The sequence below is a fragment of the Papilio polytes genome, unplaced genomic scaffold (genome assembly GCF_000836215.1).
Source record: "Papilio polytes unplaced genomic scaffold, Ppol_1.0 DF824047.1, whole genome shotgun sequence".
In the NCBI taxonomy this organism is placed as follows: Eukaryota; Metazoa; Arthropoda; class Insecta; order Lepidoptera; family Papilionidae; genus Papilio; species Papilio polytes.
The window spans coordinates 3,397,490-3,421,441 of NW_013525157.1; the positions used below are offsets into that span (position 1 = coordinate 3,397,490).

The 23,952-nt window shown below is 34.4% G+C and overlaps 1 protein-coding gene across 1 annotated transcript in view; it reads right to left on the reverse strand.

Moving 5' to 3' along the window:
- LOC106100571 (solute carrier organic anion transporter family member 5A1) overlaps positions 1-23,952 on the reverse strand; it is a 44,293-nt gene that overhangs the window by 7,848 nt on the left and 12,493 nt on the right. Inside the window, exons 2-8 of the mRNA XM_013279462.1 lie at positions 14,825-14,864; positions 9,481-9,612; positions 5,502-5,657; positions 3,532-3,667; positions 2,508-2,724; positions 1,756-1,958; positions 583-724 (exon numbers count right to left, since the gene is read on the reverse strand). Of these exons, the coding sequence (XP_013134916.1) occupies positions 583-724; positions 1,756-1,958; positions 2,508-2,724; positions 3,532-3,667; positions 5,502-5,657; positions 9,481-9,551 (925 nt within the window). The 5' untranslated portion in view covers positions 9,552-9,612; positions 14,825-14,864. The remainder of the gene's footprint in view (positions 1-582; positions 725-1,755; positions 1,959-2,507; positions 2,725-3,531; positions 3,668-5,501; positions 5,658-9,480; positions 9,613-14,824; positions 14,865-23,952) is intronic.

Here is a 23,952-nt window from a genome sequence, read left to right on the forward strand (position 1 = left end):
GAAAAACATTGCAGTGATATTTATGGTTAGTATGTTAAATATACGGTTGTTGTATGGGAAAAAACCTGTAAGCACGACGTGGGTCGGCGACCTGTGCCGTGCGCTTTATGGCGGCGACGCACCGCACGGTACGCGGGAAGGTCGATCAAGGACATTGGATTACTATTACCCTTATAAAATTTTGACTATTTGAGCCAAAAATTGCTGCCTCACTATTAATAAGGAAATCTGATTATTTAAACGAATTTCCGCCTTTACAAAGAGTAATTTCTGGAAAGGGTTACCGAGGAGTTACATTATTTCTATTTTTAGTTTTTACTAGCTTTCGCCCGCGACTTCGTTCGCGTGAGATTTATAAAAACAAATCTGAGTAGTCTATGTGTTCTTCCAGACTATACTCTATGTTTTTTTACGGACGGAGTCGCGGGAAAAATCTAGTATAAACTATAAAACAAAAGACTGACAAAACATTTAATGCGGTGTCTTCGTTTGTATAGTGATACATGTTTGTATAGTGTAAGTGAGATATGGTGGTTATAAAATATTAGTGAAAATCCGTATATTCCGTATATAGGCGCTTACCGATATACATGCTGGAGGACTCCGGGCGCACGTGGTCGTCGACGTATGTGGTGCCGAGCGTGAGCAGCGGCGAGCCGCCGCAGCCCAGCAGCAGCTGCGCCACCACGAACACCATCACCGGCATGAATGTGCTAGGAGAACTCTGCATGGAATACAATACTATTGTAACACAATAAAAAGACAGAGAGCTAAAATACAATTAATTATTTAGCCTTCACATTTATGATTTTGCTCGTGATTTTGTCCGCGTGAAAAAAATATAGCCTATGTTACTCCCTGATAACGTGATAACGTAGCATTTTAATGGTGTAACAATTATTGAATTGAAAAAAATGGCCCAGTACTTTTTGAGTTATTTCAATACCTACAAAAATACAAATCTTTTCTCTTTATAACATTAGTACAGAAGTATAGACTTAATTGATGGAGACACTAAGTTAAATAAAACATTCGTTACAGTTAAAGTGTATTAAAATTAAAGCTATTTACTTTTTTTTGTATTGATTCTAACGTGTCGTTAATATTTTTTAACAAACAATCATTAGCATTGCAAATGAAAGTGGTTTTGTATGCGCGACGTTTTGGGGAATACCGCAACAGTCCCCGCACTATTACAATGCGGCGTCAGCATTTAAAATTGATTTGGCCGCTGCAGCGATGTTCTTTATTATACATTTCATTGCACTGTTTTAATTTGATATTTTTAATTGTTATGTTGAAAATCGATGAAAAGGCGTAGAATGCGGTGACGGTAATTAATTTTATGCAATTGGATTATAGGCCATTCCATAGGAAACTTTTTTTTTTGCAATAACTAAATTGGTGCTTAACTTCGTCCACTTGTAATTTTAAGTGGCGAAATTAACAGATGGTACACTCTGTTTCAGAGGTGGCGAGCATCAAAATCCCATTTTTAAAAAGAAATATTTAATGCGGTCTTAGACGTTCTATAAAATATTTTTGACTGCGATTATTACGTCATTTCCATGGTTCACCCACATCATTTTTTCGTTATTTTTTTTTTATTATTGACATGCCCAAATTATCACGTAGTTTATGGCACATGTGCCAGTGGTTCGCCACCCCTGCTCTAGTTTTACAAAAGCATATATGTTCACAGAATGATGTAAGGGACTCTGCGTCCAATATCGATTGTTCGACGTAATTCGTCACCTTAATACAGTTGTCAGGTCTGAGGTTAGCGGGCGGCAGTCCCTGCGACAGCCGGCCGAGGCCGCCCATGTCCTGTTCGAGAGCGCGCGGCAGCCGACAGATGTTGTCGTCTGATTTGTTATTGGCCATCATCTCGCTGTTTGCCTCGGCTATGAAGTGTGGCACCACGAACACGAGCGACCCGATACCCATTATCACAGCACCTGACGATACAATGAAACATCTTTACTTATTGAATAGACAACTTAAATAGACGAATGCAAGCGATGATGAACAGACAATTGTAATGACTATACAAATCTTATCAATGTCTTTATTGAAGGCACTAATATTTTAAATTCTAGACCTATCTTTTATTCTTCCTCACCTAACATTCGAGCCTTTACTTTACAAAAATAAGAAGAAGTATAGTAGATACTTCATTGGAGTCATTTTTCACATAATACCAATAGGTATAACTAAATCATATATAAATATTTGTATTTTATTCTGTGACACTGTTTAGTTTATTTCATTACTAAATATAGAGCTTATTATAATTTTATAGAATGTTTTATAACATGGCAATAGTTGTGTGTGTCTTGTGGTGTCGTACTAAACTTGACAACTAACATAGTACCGTTTAAAGAAGTTACCGGTGAAAAAATGTTGTTTACTATGTCTAGTCTATGCATTTCTTAAATGTCTTTGTTTATAAATTAGCCTCATTATGTGAATAGAAACTAAACATTAATTATGTGAGGATGTCATACCGACTGCTATCCAGACGGGTATGTGCCGCCGACTGCCGAGGTATGAGACGAAGATGACGGTGATGACGTTGCCGATCTCGTAGCTGCTCGCGATGAGGCCCGACAGGCTGGACGGGATCTCGAAACGTTTCTCGATCGTCGTGATCACAGAGTTTATGTATCCGGAGCTAAGCGCTTGCTGTAGCGTTACTAGGAACGAAAGGAAAAATACGAACACCTGTAACAAAATTAACGTTAAGAATGAAAACATTAGAGACTAGCTTTCGCCCGCGACTCCGTCCGCGTGGTATCAAAGAAAACAAAACCAAGTAGCCTATATGTTCTACCAGACTATCCTCTATATCTATGCCAAATTTCATTGAGATCCGTTCTGCAGTTTAGGCTACAAACACTAACAAACATCTATATATTCATCCATTTAAAGTTTCACATTTATAATATTAGTATGAAGTATAACATTTAAAACAGCATAGGCAAATGAAACATAGCGGATTATTAGTGTTCTCGAATAGACGAAACAATACTTGTGTTTCTATTTGAATAAGTCTACTATTCTTGCATTTTACTCATTTTTTTATTTTATTCACAATGATGGTATTTATTGTAAACTTTAACCGCAATTCAATGTAATATTTCTATTACAATGTTTTCTATAAACTTCCTTGTTTTTGAAGAATAAAGATAAAAATAACTCGCTAGATAAAACAGCCTCGAGATCTAATCTCTACCTCTGAACGTCAATATTATCTGGTCCAACATCCGTGGCGTTCCGATATAGAATACAAAGCGCCTACATATATTAACATTTTGTATGAAACATGCATGTTAATGAGTTATTCAAAATCTCTCACGTAGACGGAAAGGAAACAAAATAAACTTATGCAATATCGACGGCCGCTTTTACCATAATTTATGTAAAATTTTACGCAATTCCCGGTCGACCACCGCCCAAATACATGGAAATGTATATTATGAAGGAATTTAAACTTTGTTGTGAATTTATATTAGAAATTTGTATGCTTACTTTAATACTAGAGAATCTCTGGATAAATAACGGTCTCCAGGACAGGATACCGCAATCACGTGCGTCATGAGGAATGTCTAGAATTTCTGGGAACAACTGGTGTGGCTTCTCTTTCTCTCTTTCTCGTTCGCGATCTCTGCAACAAACAAATTTAAATTAATACCATATTTTCTATTATGTAGACAAAGTACTTTTTTGCTTAGAATTCAAGCTGTACAAAAACTATCATTTTCAGTCGTATTTAAAAATCACCGACAAGATCGAATTCATTCATTTAAAAAGCGGAAATAGTCGATTGTTATCCGACATTTTTGTTATTGGTATCCGTATCACTTCAGCTATTATACGAGTATTTTCCTATTGACATAACGAAAGCAATATTATTACATGGTTAATTTCAAACTGCTGTCTTACTGCAAGGTTTACATCATCTGCTTTTTATCAAATAGGTAACTATTTTAGTATTAGATTGGACACTTATCATTTAGAAGAACTTTCAAGATACAAAGTTTTTATTGGTATAACGCAATCCTAGCGACAAATCTTCTGTGATAAGTCACAACGTGTTTGCACTGCGGTAGTTAATATTTTTATCGCTGACTATGGACACTAAGCTATGTGTTCCATTACAAATCTTATTAGATCGGGCGCACACCTTTCGCACAACATTTGTTAGGTAAAGGGGGATTTTTGTCTTGGGAAAGACATGTCAATCCCATAGTGCTCCTAGTAGATCCTAAGAAACGAGCTGGCATAATCGTGCAGCCGCTTCAGATGCTGGCTCAGCCAAGCTGTTTAGTTGCACAACTAAAAATCGAGCAGTGTGCGCACCTCCATGAAAGCACATAGGAATCAAAGTGCGACTAAACAGCTGAGTGAAAGTTTAGTCAATGGTGAGTCCGCGCTCTTAAAGTTACTAATGTGTAGTAGTCGGAGAGTCTATTGGCCGACTGATTCATAGAGTGAATTAATAATTTTGGTCAAATATCTTTCAACAAAGTATTTCATTAAATAACAAAGAGTTTTATTAGAAGGAACATAGATGTATGTACAATTTACTACTATATAATATTGACGAGTCCAAGTCAAAGTTAAAGAGAATCTAGAAGCGACATGGCCTCGTTTATTATCAACATTCAACAAAGAGCCAAGGTACATTGTCGATCGTAAGTAGTCAACGAAAATGGGCCACAGAGCGTCGCGACATGGTATGTATGAGACGGCGACAGGAACACACGACTACGGATTTAAACTGTTACGCAAAGAAATATTTACGAGCAATGTTACTTAACACGACGGTTTAGAATGTCATTTTGAACGTAGTTTACCGATGGCGTGCTCAGAATTGTTTATCAATACATAAAGAAACAATTGTTTAATTTAGTTGGTACCGAGAGAACATTTTGTTTATACTAATATCTATACCTAACTAGCAAATCAATTTTGATATCTGGCAAAGAATTGAAACTTGGTTTCTTATGAATCATGCATCAATTAAGATGCATCGATAAAAATATACCAAAGTCTTTATCCAATTAATTTATTTACAAATATAAACAAGGAATGTTGACACATTGCAAAGAATAAACACAATAATTTTCTATTTGGGAAATGCCGATGGAAATCAATACGTGATTGAGTGTGGGTCGTACACAAAGATTCCGATAGCGAGGACCTACAGGCGACATCGGTAAATGTCTTTATTTATTCAGTCACAATGATTGTCTCATTGTTTATGTATCACATGATAAAATAACGTAACATTTGTTTACCAAATAAATAATAACAATTCGAAACCCAATTCAGTACTTTTTAGTTTCTTGCCCTGTTCTGGTAAATGATAATTTTGTTGAAGGTAAATTAGAATGTATGAAATTGTCCATGAGTTAAAAATAAAACCTTCTTCAATAAAAAATGACCCATTATTATTCGAAGAATCTACTCGATCCTTTTTTTATAAATGCATTTACCTGTCGCAAATGCCTGCTGAGGGGTTCCTGCTGTGGCACTTGACGGAGTCGCGCGGGGGATGCGCGGCATGAGGTGGCGTGCTGGGTCCTGCCTCGCCCTCCGCACAGCCAGACTCCGCGTAGAGACCCGTCATCGCGTACATTGACTCTTGTCTCCTGGTAACAATAAAAAAATCTTATAAACGACATAGTTATTTTAACCGAATATGTGGAAATATACAAACGTTGGGAAATTTAGTGCTAGTATAAATCTTATATCGACCAGCATTAGCTAAATTTAAAGTTCACAAATATAGAGAACGGCGCAGAAAAGAGCGCGTAACCCATTCCCGTGTAAGAATAAAGAAATGAGAGTAACCCAAATCAAATATTAAAGCAGAAATCAATGAATTAAATTAAGAATGCACGAGCAAGATTGTGCCATTTTCACGTAATAACGTTTAAATCCTTGTAAGAATAGCGTTAGTGGCAGAGAAACCCGTGTGGGTCGTCTATCGTGTCACTGGCACGTGCCTCACGTTACGAGATTGACGGGTTTCCTTGTCTGTTATAATTACATCGGTGAATAAGTAAATATTTGAAACGAGTGCAATAACATTGTAAGAACGGACACACGATTCCTTAGTTTGGGAAACACAGCGTTTATCCTTTAATGAATAATTAAAGTTTACTGGAATATTATTTGATGAATTGTGACATTAAATTGTAATAGTACTTGTGGAAAAACATTTACACGTCGTATTTATTAATGTGTAATAATTTAGATAATTTACAACAGGTCATGACCCAACATTGTCACAGTATTAAACATCGGTCGTATGATAGGTGAAACCAAACCACCAACTGTCACTTTCTTATCACATTGTTTAAATTGTAGTAAAGAACAGATGGTAGTAACAACAAGGTATTATCTTACTATCTAGTTTATTATGGTGAAGAGGACGTTAATGATTGATTATGTTTTAATAACAGTATTAGTTTAGTGAATAAAGACCCATCAACCTGTAACCTAGCGACTTATGCAAATACGGATAGAAAAATCTTTCTATAAACAATATAGTTTAAATTAGAACGTGAATAATAGCATGAAAAGTGTGACTCTTTGCAATACCTTTCCTCGAGTAATGTTACACGTTCGATTTTCAGGTTCGCCATATTTAATCACAACGGAAGCTTGTCACGCGAACTTCACATCACAATACATTGCACGGGGATAACAGCCACGTAAGGAATAGTTATGCTTCGTCAGTAGGTACACATTTTGTATCCAGTAAGTGTTTAGCAGTTGAGTGAGCGCGTCCTATTGTTCCACGGAGATGACTAACTCAGAGCTTTGTGAGTGCCTGATATCGGAGGTAGCGCGAATGTGGAGCAGGTGTCGCAAACTGTACGCACGCTATCTGATACACTGACATGCGTTATCGTATACAACAAATTCATTTTTGTGTATGACTCAAATCCTTGTAAGCCTACGGGTAATGTACTCAGAAATTATAAATTCATCGGAAACTAAGAACCAGTTTGCTCTACCTAACTGATCCAATGTAGATTGATATATTATCGTTTCCATGTTAAAACAATAATAACAAACTGTTTACCTAACCTCAAAATATGATTTACACCTCTTATTGTTCATTCCAATAACAGAGTGGTTATCTCCGGTGACGAATACTCTGTCGTGACGTGGTAGCAAACATCATGTTTGAGGTTATTAATATGTATTATTTATGCCTAAATTCCTTTTTTTTTATTAAATTATGCCAGTACATGGTCACACTGTGCACTCAAAACAAAGATTTAAATTTTTCTAATACTGGACATTCGCTTATGAAATAAGAAAAGAAATTGAATAGTAAAGTTTCATGTAGGTTGGAGTAGGAGATAATTTTGAGTGAAATATTTCAGTTGCAAGATTTTTTGTTAGGAATTAATTAATTGGTCGAGGTGCAGTAGAGTGGGTTTCGGATGTTGTTGCCGATTGCTCGATACCGACGAACACTAAAGCAACAAATGTATCCGCACTGCAGTGCTAGTGCAGGCTTACAATATTTTTAGACACAGCCCACACTAAGGAGCGAACTTGGGTTTTAACTGTTGAATGATTTGTATTAAAAATACAGTCATCCTTTTCATTCTGTTTGGAAAGAGCAGAGACAACCAATATGTTTCAAAACGAGTTACGTCTGTGGAAATTTATATTAACTCATTGGTGTAACCGAATGATGGTTCTTCAATTTATACGTTTGTGACTTTGGTATTTCGTAAGTTTAGAGTGTTTAAGCAATTTTTATTTTTACTTTTATGTTAACATATTTTTTTCAGGTTTTCAAACAAGTAATAAAATGTCGGAGAGAAGTTTTATTTATTTGTTTGGCATCTTTAAATACGTCAACAATAAATATTGAGCACCACTTTGTGGCGTGTAACGGAATAAACATGTTGATAAAACACAAATAACATTTGTTATGATAACACAAAATTGGTTAAATTTTTCCAATTGACACAAACGCTATTTATTTGCCGTGTTCGAAATAAAAGATAACATTACTACGTATTTATAAATTACAAACTAAATACCAGTGTTTTATTTAAATTTTCCAATAGAAACATTTATATTGAGGAAACGAATTTATTTCCCTAAAATTAATTTTTCAATTTTACTAATATCTTTTGTAAAAAACGTCGTTTCCTGGCTGTGAACCGAATTTGGGGCGACAACATGTTTAAAAGTTGCCACAGTTTCACATAATAAAAGGGGACAACTACCCTTAAGGCCTAATGGAACGTTTATAAGGAGAAAGAGAGCTTAGATCAACAAGAAATCCTACAGCTCTCACCAACTAGTAAACACAACACAACACTAGCGGCGAAACTATACCAAAAATTATTTCAAACGTGGTATTGAATGCGTACAATATTTATTTCGTTGTTCATGGCTTTTCTTTTTTGTACTGATGTAATATAATAATATAGTTTGCATATTCCTCCGTTGACACACAATTGTTAACGACCTTATCTATTTGCGTCTTTTACTTTTGCGCTTATTCGCAAAATTCAACTTTCACTGCCATTACCAAAAAAGGATGTCATCATTAGAATATTTTGTATTAAAATTCCTCAGAAATTATATTTTAGAAATCTCACAAACATCACAAACACAAACAAGGATTTAATCGGTATTTAGTAAAATTAGTTTTGCGTTTGGACTGTATCAAGTACAATAGGTAATTTCTTTAATTGTGTTACTTTTAAGAACAATTTACTAGCATTTTGTAAGTAATCTTCATTTTTATGCTCTCAGTATTATGATTGCTTGATAATATCATAATCGTTTCGAAAGCAAATAACGATAATGTCGATAAAAACAGCGAAGCAAAGTTGGATTCCATTTCATTTACAACACCGCATCGTCAGACCGTGACTTAATGGCGGAGATTGACGACGGACTTGCCTCAATGCTCAACTAAAAACTGGTAATCGCATTAAAATTATTGCAAATTCTTACTATTGCATTTGATTACCACGATAGAATAGAGAACCAAAAGATATGTCTACAAAAAACATAAATGATTTAATTGCTTGCTACATTTTTATTAATACGATATTTTAAAGTATACTTTACAACGATATTATAAAAGTATCTAATATTCAGTGCAAATGTTAGACACTGTATACTTCATACGGTAATGAGCTTATCCGTATTTTTGTGGTTTCTACGAGGGGTTAAAATCTATCAAGTGACCCTCACTAAACCACTAATTCCCAGTTTGAATAACAATCCGACCGTCTTTTAGGACGACGCATTTATTCTGTTAATAAGATTAATAAGATACCCAAACATTCCCTATTTATTCTTTAATGTCGACTTTGACCATAAAAAGCACCATAATGTATCAATGGAAATGATATGGCCTATGTACTACAAGCTTAATTAAAGCCATAGTTGTGCTTATTTCGAATTTAATAGGATGCAACTAACCTGTGGCCCTTCCTGTGTTGTGGCGCGGCGTTGGTGCCGCCGGCGCATTGGTGCCTCTCTCCTTCTGTCATCCTGGTGTGGTGCTGCTGCTCTCACCGCGCGCCCATGCCAATCCTCCAAGTAATGCTCCACCTGGATAAACAGATTGCCAGTTAACGATACCGTACCTAATGTAAATAAATCTCCCTAATTTTTGGTACATCTATGCATATGGAATGGGTAGATGCATTCATTAATACATGTTCTTAGTAAGTCAAATGTTGTTAGTGTAAGAACATTTACGAACAGATATGTCGATCAACATTGATAACAATGTTTATGTATTTATTCCTCGTTTACTTGGAACTTTTTAAGAAATCCACAAAAAAGTAAACATTGTTTCTTGTAATAATAAGAAACCATCCGAATTTATTTGTTTTTGTATTATTTTAGACTAAACAGACGGATATTGTTTGAGCAAAATTAGAAACCATATTTATTTACGAATACGTTTATCACTGTGTACGTTTTGAGTTAAGGCCTATAGATGTAGATTCAAATTATGTTTACGTCTTTCATGTCTATTGCTACAGTTAGTAAGCCACATGACTCCTTTGTAATGTACAAATAGGCGAGCATTAATATCCGAAAGAACTTGTGTGTTGTTTTTAGAGCCTATTAATAAACATATACCAACTTATAAAAAACATTAAAATCCGACTGACAGTTGGTACTAACACTACATTTGAATTTGATGGATTCGCTACCGCGCGAGCTTCAATCATTTACAATCTATAAAATCTAAATATACATCAACGCGGTATGTAAATAAAAACGATGGTATATTTTAGTGCGGAATATCAGGGTTGCCTAATTTCAAAAACCGTAGACACTGGCAATAAAAAGAGCATCACCTTTCAAATATTGTCTCTTTGGCGGACAACAAAAAAAAACAATGTTCACCATTGATTCAGTAAATAAATTAAATCAGTGGTGGTTGTGACCCAAAGAAATTGATGTCAATTCTGTTGTTCAACTATGTATGTATTAAATAAACTAAAAAATTGGGATTAAACATGTGGCAGCCCTAACATTGATAGTGCATCGTGATCGTGTCTCCAGGCGCGTGCCTCCAGCGGAGCTCTAAATCCGTCGATGAATCCACACAGGAGCGTTATTCTTAAAATCTGTTTGTTTACAATGACCCGTTATAAGCCGCTCCCATATTGCGCGCACATTACTGCTATTCAATATATTTTTATGCTAAAATATTATTAAGCTGTCACAAATGTTTTCAAATAACCCCCTCTTGTAACAAAAATAAAACGTTCCGAAATGTTAGGGGTTATAATAAAGTTCAGCTTCACATATGATCTAGTAGGAAACCAGTATTTATTGATTGCATCTAAACTTATCTCAAGGCAAAGAAACTATAATTACGAATTATCTCCAGCTTATCGTGATCCGGAGTGTGTATTTGACAACTTTAAGAAACAAGGGCGTATGAAGAAAACGACATTCAGAGTTTGTATTGCTCGTGTTTATATTGATAACATATGCGGTCAAATGTTACTCGGTCATTGTTCTGTGTCGGAGAAATTGATCATGATTGATGTTTGCATTTTGATTACTGGCCTAATTAAAATTATTAATAACATTTATGTTCATACATACATAAATCTCTTATTACTAAATTCAATAACCATTTAATACACAAGGATTAACTAAAATCGTTATTGCTTTTAAGGGAACAAAAAAAAATAACATCTTCTTTTTGTCATTTTATAAAAATACAAATATGTAGCTCATAGGTATATTTGCTAATTATTTTGCATCACATTAGTTAACGGCCTTGTAACAGTTAATTCAAAGAGCGGCAGTAATTACATGGTCTGTGCGTTTATAATGTATGATATGCCCATATTATGCTTTACAGATAAAATAATTTATTTTACATCACGAAACTTTTTAACATAATGGGAAAAAACAGTAATGATATATTTATAATAAGACTAGCTTTCGTCGGCGTGGTAATAAAAAAAAACAAAACCAAGTAGCCTATGTGTTCTTCCAGACTATCCTCTACATCTATGCCAAATTTCAATGAGATCCGTTCAGCAGTTTAAGCTACAAACATCTATCCATCCCTCATCCATCCATCCATCTAAACTTTCACATTTATAATATTAGTATGAAGTATGATTGTGCGATGGATATGTCATCTCAAAGATACAATGATTTTAGAAGATGTTAGTGGAAAATAGCGAATTGAATGTCTAGTATAGGCGAAGAATGCAACATTCCCAAGTAGTTAAAAGTTAACAGATCTCGACAGTACAGCAACACTACGTAACAGGTAAGCCGTGAGAAGTGTGCTAACCGCGCAACGTTTCCTTTATGAATTCTTAATTTGTGTGGGAATATTCGAACTCCTTACAACTTGAACTGTAAGCTTCAATAGTATGCGACCGATAACGAATTGTTTTAAATATATGAATAGTTTAATTCTAAACAAAGTTGCGTTCATTGACCACGTTTCAGCAGTTTTTTTTTAATCATAAATGGAGTACCGCCAACACGCTATTTAACCATTAATTGTAACTGGTAAAGTTATTAGTATTTTTTTAATTTAATTTTGAAGAAGCTAAAATTGATAATGAAGTAAAGGTAAACCTCTATAAAGACGCATTTACAGAATGAAACAGGTTTTATATTATTATGGCGATTAATGTAAATAACGCAAAGATTTTTGTAAAAAGTGAAGACCATGTTTATTCAAAAAGTTCCTAATTGATTTGCTGAATCTAAAAAGCTTTTAGACGAGCTAAAGATAAACCAGACGCCAGCAGCGGTCATTCAACACAATGTAGTCGCATTAATCATGTAATTGTTGCAAAAAAGTTTGGCTTACTTTGTCAATTTTTATTCGCCACATTTACCATCTACTAATATAAAGCAGAAATATATAATTAGTAGGATATTCCTAGTAGAAAAAGAAATGGAACTTTTAATTTGACTTCCGTTTCATTAACACAGATGATTGATTGTTTCAAAATAGCGTAGAGAGCGCTTCAAAAGTACTTTAACGTCGTGTCGTACCTGCAATGTTACACAACCACTTTGCGGACAGAACTGTTGCCAATAAAAAAGTAGAATTATTTTTGAATAAGAAACTTAAAAAAAAAACCATTCAATGATTTAAGGTCCTTTCAAATTTCATTTAGTCTTAATAAGTGCAGGGCCACGATCCAATTTTGTGTAACATAAGCCCTTGGGGGTAGCTGTCATTAATCATAGAAAAAAAGGAAAAACTACCCATTGATTAGTTAATTTTGAGGTGAGCCACGTCAAGGACAAGAGGGTGTATCCATTAGTGAGGGTAGCGCAGTATGAGAAAGTTTGTGTGCGTCGAAGGCCGTTGTTTATAGACGCGATATGCGTCCGGTCGATACTGATACGGTAACGTCTAACCATCATAGGAGGTTTAGTTCTTTTAAAATTGATAGAAAGTATGCATGTTTCTTATTTCCGTTATGACTATTGAGTCACCATTTGTTTAATTTCAAATTTAATTAGCGCCAAAGTCGAATAGAAAAATGCTGTCTGAATGAATGCCTTAAAACATAAGTGTACCGCTTTGAATCGGTATTCGTTTAGTCGTCACTTGGACTTCGATACTAGACTGTTCGTGGGTTGAATGTGTCCGCATTGTCAATTATCTTTTTACCAACATACATCTAGCCTTGTCCATTATTTGTTATTTGATTTTAATTGAACCTTATTTTTTATTGTATTCATTGCAGACAGTATTGCAATTAATTTCAGTTCAGTTGTTAAATAAAAAATTAAACATGCAATGCCATTTGTCAGTACACAATAGTTTTTAATTAAAATTATAAGATAGAAGTGAGTCGTGACATTAATTAAATGCAAGAAATCAATGAAAACATTTTATTAAACGAAGTATTGGTGTTGTTAAGAGAGAAAGGGACGGTTACAATCATTGGATAATAGCCTTCGATAGATATATCAATAACACTTGCATCCGCATCCCAGACCACCCAAACAAGACAATTTATCTCACCACTACTGTTGCTGACAAGAAAATTGTTACTTCAATCGGAACCCCACATAAAACTCAATAGAAACAAGCAAGTGTTAAAGAGGCGAAGTTGAACCAGAAACATATGGAATTGAACCGCCTTCCTTTACGAACTCTGTTTAAGAATAATAAACACTGGTACAGGATAAAGGAAAAACTCGACAATCGTGACTTAAAGGCCATTGTGGCAATTGACCGATGATGTTTAAAGACGGGCGAAGACCGGTTTCTAGACTGACTCATCTTGCCTTACGCTTGTTTGTCTACAGTCTACACAAAGCAAAAACTATCAGTTGCATGCATTTATAAAGGCATGTTTCAAGAACATGAAAGCGTATAAGAAATAGCCCCTTGAATTGTGCTCCTAGTGTAAAATGAGACTGCATAAATCAGAACCGACTAGACACAATGCGTAATAAAGAGGTTTATTGTAGATGACTGTAGGCGGGTAATTGAGAATTTTAACCAAGTTAAGCAAGGTCCAATTAATGTCACAGAACAGATTTATCAACGAAAATAATATGTCTAAAGTGCCCTAAGCATTTACGCTATACATGCTCAAATAAATTGGAATTAATTGCAAGTAAGTAATCGTATAATTGCTAAATTTGGCAATTCAGTGATATCTAAAACACATTAGTTGCTATTATTATCTACAAGCTAAATTAATGCCTTTTTGTGACTTGATGGCTTCAAATAACATGATATAAAAGAAAGTAATAATCGACGCCGATAGTATTCACATCGATTTGGTTTGTAAATGACAATAACAACGACTGAACAAGCTAAAGACACTTATACTTAAACCCCAAATTCAAGATTAATTGCGTTACTAAAGAATTCCTGTCTATCAGATGGAATTTTGTAGTATCAACCTTTAACGGTATGAAACATTCTCGCTTTTTGGCAGATTGTCAAAAATGTTCATCCTTAAAAGTCCAATAAAATCTTGATTCATGAAAATTGGGAAACAGTTTGCGTATTTCATAGATACTACGTATAAGGCCGGAGTGGAGTTAAAAGAAACAAAACAGTGATTTGTATCAGTTCTTTGTGTCCAGTACTTTATTAAAATTACAGGGGATAATGGCGTTAAAGGGTCAGTTAACTGCGCCGGACGAGTGGACGTCAATTCACTGCAATTGTTTCAAATGAGGATCGTTTACGCTTTGAAATGTTTAAATTGGTGAGCAGTAATGGTTACCGCCGACGTCGACCGGGAAGCGATTAGATATCGAAACTAACAGACCGATGTTCACTCACCTTCACCGGCTCGCGCGTATCGATGTGCGCATTCCGTTATCTGAAAAAAAAAAACTGATTTTAATACAAAATTTGGATGAAAGTTAATGTAACATATTGTTTATTTGTTTCTACAAAATCTCATAATGATTCCAATTTAATAAAGATGTTGAAAAACTTGTAATGTCCTGACCAGGTTATAAAAACTTAGTTCAGTTTAGTGTTCGTGTTCAAGCGCTGGTAAAAATTTAAAAAGTTAACATTCAAAATAATGTATATTTCTACATGGTCTGTAATAAATATTATCTCAGCTAAGATTTAAACTGAGAAGCTACGTCTTATTAAGCATGTACAGTAAACCCGCCGTCACTCAGTTATAAAGATAAAAAGCCTACAGGGTATTACGGTCCGACAAACACAAATACGTTCCACAAACTACACAGTCTTGTTATTATGATAATAACTGTAATTTGGGTAAAATGTTTCATATCATTATTTGTTTAGACAGCAAGCGACTTAAGCCGCTAAAAGTGGAACTGTATGTAATAAATACCTTTATAACAAGAGTAAATATTATGTTATTTTTAGTATAATGTGGGAATATAGACATTAATATCCATAGGTATTTAAATCATTTTTTTCTCTGAATAGTATAGTCAAAACTTAGGATAAATCAAATTGGGATAATGCTAGTCTGCAGCTACGAATGCTTGAGAAACCGAAATCATATTTTGCACTCGATCATTATTATTTTCACCAAGTGAAAATGATGTTATAAGCCTATGAATAATTTACATGATATGAACTTGGGAGGAGTTAGAGGGAGACATTTATACAACAATTTTCTTACTTTCAAAAAAGTAAAAGATAACGATGAAGTATACCATAAAATGAAATAATAATGAAATAAATTAAAAACGACACAATCCTCCATATGTGTACATAAGACAGTTCGGTCGGAGATTGGTGTTGTTAGGATATTTTGGCAGCTGCTTCCAATACCGAAGTGCACTTGTTTTACGATAATGGTTATTTGCACATTACCAACCGAACAACACAGTAAACTTGAGAGCGTATGCCTTATATGTACCAACTAGATTCCATAAATAAAAAAAGGAAAGATATAACGCTTTATAACGTAAAATAAGCGTTATATATATATATATTGCGGTTTATTACGAGGGTAGTTAGTATAGTTTTATTATGCGTCAACAGCTTGTATACATGACTCATTGTAGCTTTGATCAAAGTGGTCGCTTTCTCTTTTTTGGGATAACCTATGAGTAAAGGTATAACTCCATTACGTGTACTTTAGACATTATTTTCAATATATAATAATACTATTACAAAAAGAAGCACGTTTTTTATAGAAGGCTACCGAGCAGTGGATCTCCTAACGCACATATATCGTTCTAGTGAAACTTTAACCATAGCCATCATTAGTTAAGTTTTTAGACATTTCGTAATAAAAAAACGGTCGATAATTAAGTTACGAGTACGTTGAACTCAAGATATTAAAGTATCGAGTTCAGATTGTTATAATAAATTACAATTTCTTGTAATCGCGTGTATAAAAAATATCTCTATTATTTATATAATGTATTACTATCATTAAAGTGCCTTCTACGAAATGGGCTCTCAATAGCTTTATGATTTCATTAGAAACTAAAGAAATAGTCTTTCGTATTGTACATCCTAATTTATTATTCTTAATATTTAGTTTCACTACATATTAAGAATAATAAATACATTAGTTTCGCACAGTGTAACATATTTTTTTTCTTTAGTTGGCTATTGACATCATAAATACGATGTATTATTAAACTAAAGGTTTGATGACGAGCTTTGAGATGCATGCAGAGAGGTCTAACTTTACGTCGTATTTAAAACATTTTTAATTGAATTGAATGATAAAACATATTGCTGGAAATTTTAAACCTTAAAATTCATGAAAATTGGAAGACGTAATTTTTCCAGAATAATGCTAGTCGCAATATTACAAGGTGGATAAAATGCTCACTCGGGCAAAATGAACTACGAATTCAGCCAGACATTTGATTTTAGTGTAAAATCTCGCATGAAATTTGTGAAATATGCAAACTAACGGAAATTGTGCAGTGTCTTATTTTATAGGATTATTTTATTTGAAATATTTTGAACAAATTGAAATTTGAACAATTAAAACTGTGCTTTGCTTGCAAAAATACCTTAGTGAATCACTAATAGTGATGGGAAACAATTTTAAAGAGTTTTACAGAAGTAAATTAACAATAGTTGATCGCAGATCGCAAGAGGACTGAAATAAACAGAGGAGTGTTCAGAGTCTTAAGGAAAACTTTCTAAAAATATCTGTCAAATCGTCCCTTAGGCACATTCAATCGATAATAAATAAAGTATACTGCCTGAAAAAAGTGCAAAAACAAACTCACTAGATTATAAATAAATTGAATACAAGAAGATCGATTGTGTTTATAATTGTCTCATATAGGTACTGGCAACTAATTAAAGTGGCACTTTCGTATCGATCTTATGCAACATTGTTCTGATAGCTACAGCTTGAATACGGTGAGGCATTCAAGTTTGTTTTATGCACGTACAGTGTAACCAATAGTTGAAGATCAATTTGTTCGGTTTACTGTACATCTGCGTGAGAAGCATAGACACCGTGTCGCGGAGGTGAGCGACCGCGCGCGGGTCAATCATCGTTCGCTCTCAACTGATTCATTTAGCTATTGCGTAATTTTCATACGGTTGTTAATTAATTATAATTACAAATGAATATATTGTTAGGAATTACAAAAATGTATTCTAAGACATGGAGTTCCGTATTTTTTTGTCATAAGTTCATATCAGTAGTTTTAAATGTTGCTTGATGTATAATAAGTACCAAATTAATAGATGCATAATCTAATACATTAAACATTATAAAAACATAAAGATATAACAAATACTACGTATTTAATAAATCCTGCATGTACATTTGTATTGTTACTTCTTTCTAGTTTAATTTAAATAAGAGAAACCGGGATGTTTTAACACCAGATAAATTAGAGTTTTTCGATTTAAAGCATTAATCGATATGATTAGTAAATATCGATAATCGTTAACGTCCCTACTTGTCTTGCAGGCGAGTGTTATAAACAATGCATAGCGGACTCGTTAGGTAACGTACAGGTCAAGGTTTGTGGAGCGGTTGTGTCACGTAAATAATATCTGTTCATCAAGGTAACAATCACAAAAGCTACTGTTACCTGGTGCAAACTGGCACTAGATCAGTAAATTATGTATTTTATGAAACATAAAATGACGCCACAAAAAATTAATTGTATTTTGCCTGGAACTGTTTGCATTATTATTATATTTTTAACAATAACATTCAGAAAATATTACCTTTTTTAGCGTCTACCGTATTTTTAGGTTTATACACAAGGAGCATTTACGCTTTAATGGTGTGTTGTGTATAACCATCATTAAGGTCGAAATATTAAATATGGAACAGCCTCAAAAAATGTAACGGTATAAGAATAACAAAAACTCTTCATTAAACATTTTCACAGATGTATCATTTTAGTATTTCTTGTAACATAATTACATGTTATCTTCTATCATGATGGATTGCAGATTATAACTATTTGATGTCAGTAGAAAGTTCGCTTCGAATTCAATCATAATAACGGTTTGCATTTATGCATATCAGGTCAATACCAGAGCCACGAATTGTCTCTCTTTCAGAATTATTACTTAAATATAAAATTTCCTACATTAATTTCAAAGGGGCAAATCTCTTTTAGAACATGATATTTACATGTTAATGGTAACAGGTAATATTTTGCTAAAGCCTTGTTTTGTTTTCTAATGGAGCGCGCAACTCAAACAATGGATTGCAATGAGGACATCTGTTGTATTAGTAAGGGAACCGCAACATTTGCAACATCCTGGTAAATTCGGTCAAACATCTGCGTGCGCCACTCGCGGTCATCAGCTAGTTCGCTGAACTGATAGCGAGACACCAATTGACCTCTGTTCATTACAATGTGTACGCACAAAGTTTAACTATTAAAAACTAAACAAGAATTAGTGGCAATTATATTCGTTCATAATAACACTTCAGTTTACGGAGATTACAGATTACCAATTGGTTTCCATATTTTATTTAACACTCGTTGGTGACAGGTACTTACAATACCTAAGTTGTTTTAGCATAAAGTACCTTTAAAATATTGACATTACGTTTTACAAAAAAAATGTTTCGTTACCAACCTTATTAATTCTATTTTTATGCCCGAAAAACTAAAGGGTTTTGTTTTTGTCTTACAGTCAAAAATTTTGATTTGCTAGCAACACTTTACTTTATAACTCCATCTAATCCTATCTTTATTTGATGATGTTAGTTATAATATTATGCATAGAATTTAAACTTCTGTTTATTGAATACACAGTCCAATAACATTTTTATAGGAGTGTTATTACTAGACGAGTCATGAGGGCCGTTCACCTGATGGAAAATACCATAACAAAATAGCAGTTATATATTGAATATAAAAATTTCACGCAGCACCATCTTGTATCTCTAGCAAGAGTAACTCTTTTGTAGATGGAGTTAGAAGATAAATTTAATGGCACCGTGTGTTTGGCATCAACTTCTTAATAATATTACTAGTAAATAAGTAACATATGCTAGAATTGCTAGAAATACAGATTTTATTTATTTTATACCGTTAGAAGCTTTTAGACTATTTTACGACGTCAATAAAAGTATAACAGTGTCCTTCACCTGACTGTTTAGGTATTATAAACTCCATGTCACTTTCAAAACCGTCTTTGTCTGATTCAAGAATCAACAAACAAAGCAAATCAAGGTCTAACTTGTTTGAATAAAGTTTAAAATCGAATGTACAAGCAAGCGATTGTTCGTCGTAGAAAGTGCAGCACAAACTTGGATCACGACTAGAATTCTAATTCGACTCGTTCCATGAAAGGACACGTATGGGTGTTTGGTATTTTTTTATACATTGTGGCGTACCTTCGCTTCTAAGTAATATATTTGACGTTTTTCTAATTTGATATTCGTTCCATACAAACAACCGTATATTGTATTCGAAGATTCGTTTGTAATGATAATAAGGGTTTTTTTTTCAATGATATATCATGTTCTATCCGAATTTCTTCCCCACTAATAGCGTTCAGATAAGGCTAGTCTTATTAATTAAACTCTTCTCATTTCAAAATAAATATCATAAGAGAAAGTCATACATTATAACTACCTATAGATATCACAATATGTTTCAACTAACCATAAAATCATTACCTTTATAGTTGCTATGATAAACGAGAGGTTTGGGTGGTCCCTTTGAATTTGTCACCGAAATGAATTTTAGGGACTGCATACTAATGATTTTTTTGACAATAAATACTGGTTGTCAAGTCGAAGAGATCACTTAGTCACAAAACTATTTTAAAACGATAAATGTAACGTAAAGGTTTCTACATTGTGTTTATCATCTGTGAAAGAAGGATTTTTATTCCAGTAATCAACCATGTTATATTTAACTCTTAAAGGCAATACATTTTTTATTAGACCTCGAGGAGAGCGGTTATTCATCCGCTGACAGAGGTTAAATGGCTATAAGCGGATTTCTGCGGCCTACATTTCTCTGGCTTTAGTCAAAACACGGGTGTGGTGTGACCAGCGTAATTTAGAATAAATTCGTTTCCACCGTTCTAGCCGAATCTAGTTTTTTCGGAACTATGTAATTAAATCACGGTCAACTAGAATTTAAAGATTGCATATTTTTATTTGGCTTGTGGAATTAAGCAAGGCTTTTAGTCAGGTTCCAATACAATCTTTGCAATTGAATTTTACGACTTAGAACTAACAAACTTTAAATTCGTAAAATTTTACTCTATTCCAATATACGACGGAATCCATGTTGGGACCAGAAGCTTTATTAAATTTCTATAGTAAAGCAACAGCAGAGTCAAAGGGACATTGGAACGTAAAATGAATGTCTTTGTTGTGGAGTCGAGGGGGTTTACTGCAGCTAATCAAACCGGGGCTGGCACGCGATCGATGAACACTGAATCTTTAAAGACACGAGATATTCAACACTTTATTACATTTTCAAACAAGAACACACGGTACAACAGTAATAGTAAGTTGTGTCTGATAAATTTCCATCAATATTCCACCACAATGCCTGCTGATAAAGGGAGTCGAGTTATCAACCATCCCAGGAAGGTTATAAAAAGTTGAACCTCAGAAGGGTACTAAGGAACTTAAAAGGTGGTTCACCGGATAAGTAAATGTCAATTGGCCATTCAACTTAAGCGAAACAGTAAAAAAAAAGATCGCAGGTGCAAACATAAAAAGACATAATAATTGGAAGCAATACCTTGAGGCATCAACCTTAAACAGCTTGTGAATGAACTGAGAAAAAATTCAAAGTAAAAGGGGCCATGAATAATGTCGAAGTGGTTTGTATACTTTCTTTTCATTTGAATAGATTTGGCAAAGACCACGGGAAACCTTGTCGGTCCGAGTAAACCGGTGGACAGGTACTTGGCTTTATTCCAAAGGTCGTGGTGGAATACTCATTTAAATATACATACTTTCGCTAACAACTCACGACCTTATTGCTGGAAAGGAGGTAACGAGAATTAGATATTAATTAAGAGTATTATACAATTTGATAGCCTTGCCTTGGAGTTGAGAGTTAATGTACTTGGTGTAACCAGGCTCATATTATATGCGACAAAATGACTACACAGCAATGAATTTAACGCTATGTTTATACTCGTGAATTTAAATATTCTATCATATACCAATGGAGCTGTCTCGATTGATAACGGTAACATAACTTCCAAATTTTCTTTGCATATTATCTCAAAGGTTAACTCAAAATCATTAGTTATAGAGACATTTAGTTGAATGTGACTAACAAGTTGCGGTGCTTTTAAATATTAATGTAATGACACACGCGCTGTTTTTCACAAACATGCATGAATGGTGAATATGAATAGTAATAACATTTGCCGAAGGTATGTGGTGGAACGAATGAAAGAAAAACACGCCTGTATGTTAACGTTGTGCGTCTTTCGAGCTGTTTAACAACAAACGCTTAGCGAGTTCCCACTGTTTAACCTGTACAAAAATATAGTCATATGTGTTTTTAAATAATCCAAACCACACTATGTTATTTTATGGATAAGGAACTAATGTATAGCTGTACATATTTTCAAGTTCAATGCTAAAGATAAACATAAATGAGATTTCCATTAAACAGGCTTTACATCCACTTCCTTCTAACTAAGTAAACAACAATGCATTTTGCAAAGTATGAAAATAAATATTACGAAGAAACCATACAACGATCCGCGAGAAATCCCATTAAAACGAGGACATAACGGGACCGAGCATCAGGATTGCGGAGACGTCGTTAACAAAGTGATTCACAGAGGATGATTCATTTTTTGGCAAAAATTTTATAAGAGAAAGCATAAGCTATCAGGATAACAACGTTATATTACAACCATGAATACATAAGTAGGTGTAACTCGTGTTTAGAAGACATCCTTTGTTATTGAGGAGTTTAACTTTTCATAGCATATTTGCAGCCAGTGAAGAAATACGCTCACTTATCTCCTACCGCCGCACTTAGTCATTTATTGGCTGTTTAGCTCTTACTATACAATCTCACGAATACAGTCACTCCCTGAGGGGCAATTAACTACAGTTTTAATAAAATTTTAAAGTCATATCCTATCAGGTTTAACTATATGTGAGCGTGAATAACAGTATGTGTAGTTGAATAGAAATCTTACGAAATGTGTGTGACCGGTTTCTGTCACGGAAATTGATAAAGCCCCCCAAGGCCGCCACAGCCTCATTCGTACATGTTTAGTTTTGTATAGTTCATAATGTCATTTGATAGTTATATCTCTATATATCTTGTCGGCGTTATGATAAACATGGCCCAAAATTATATTAACACTTGGTTACACAGCTAGACAATAATTGTCTATTATTACTTCGGGTAATATCAGTAAAGGACAGATTTGTACAAACGCCGAAGATAAATAGTTTTCGAAAGGTTTTTTTTTAATCCGAATTTGAGATGAATTGTAAACAATTTTCTGTGGATTAAATAAAAAAAAAACCTAAGAAATGTACATACTTCATATATCTGTTATTTTAAGTTGTTTGAACCGCATTTTACTTGTACTTCTTGCATTAATTAAGTGTTAATCTTAATTACTTGTTTAAATTTCATTCTTATCTTTGAGGTTACGCATAATAAAGGTATCTTCTTCTTCTTAAAGTGCCATCTTCTTCCGAAGTTCGGCGATCATTAGGGCGACTTTCGTTCTTGACACCGCGGCTCTGAAGAGCGAACGGGTGCTCCTTCCATACCACTGGCGTAGGTTTTTGAGCCAGGACATTCTTCTTCGACCTACACTTCGCTTTCCGTAGATCTTGCCTTGTACGATGAGCTGCAGTAATTCGTATTTGGTATTTCGCATTATGTGACCTAGGTACTGCAGCTTTCTTTTCTTAACTGTATACATCACTTCTGTCTTCTTCTTCATGCGTTCTAACACGGTTACATTTTTAACTTTGTCTCTCCAGGATATCCTTAACATTCTCCTGTATACCCACATTTCGAAGGCTTCGACTTTTTTGCACATCGATTCTGTTAGGGTCCACGCTTCAACGCCGTACAGGAGAATGGAGAAAACATAACAACGCGCTAGCCGCATCCTTAGCTCGATGTTCAGCTTTTTGTTGCACAGAAGTGTCCTAAGTCTAAAAAAAGCGTTCCGGGCTTGTTCTATGCGGCATCTTATTTCGAGACTGTGATCCCCTGTGTCATCAACCCAACATCCCAAATATTTGTACCTGCTAACTTTTTCTAGGAGCTGCCCACCACAAATGAGAGAGAGGCTAGCTGGTGGTACTTTACAAATCGACATATATTTGGTTTTCTTGGCATTGATGTTAAGACCATACTTCGAACTGACAAATTGGACTTTATCTAAGATGATCTGGAGGTCGTCCAATGTTGAGGCGAGTAAAACAGTATCATCGGCATAACGAATGTTGTTAATAATCTGGCCATTCACTGTTATCCCTACATCCAACTGATCCAGAG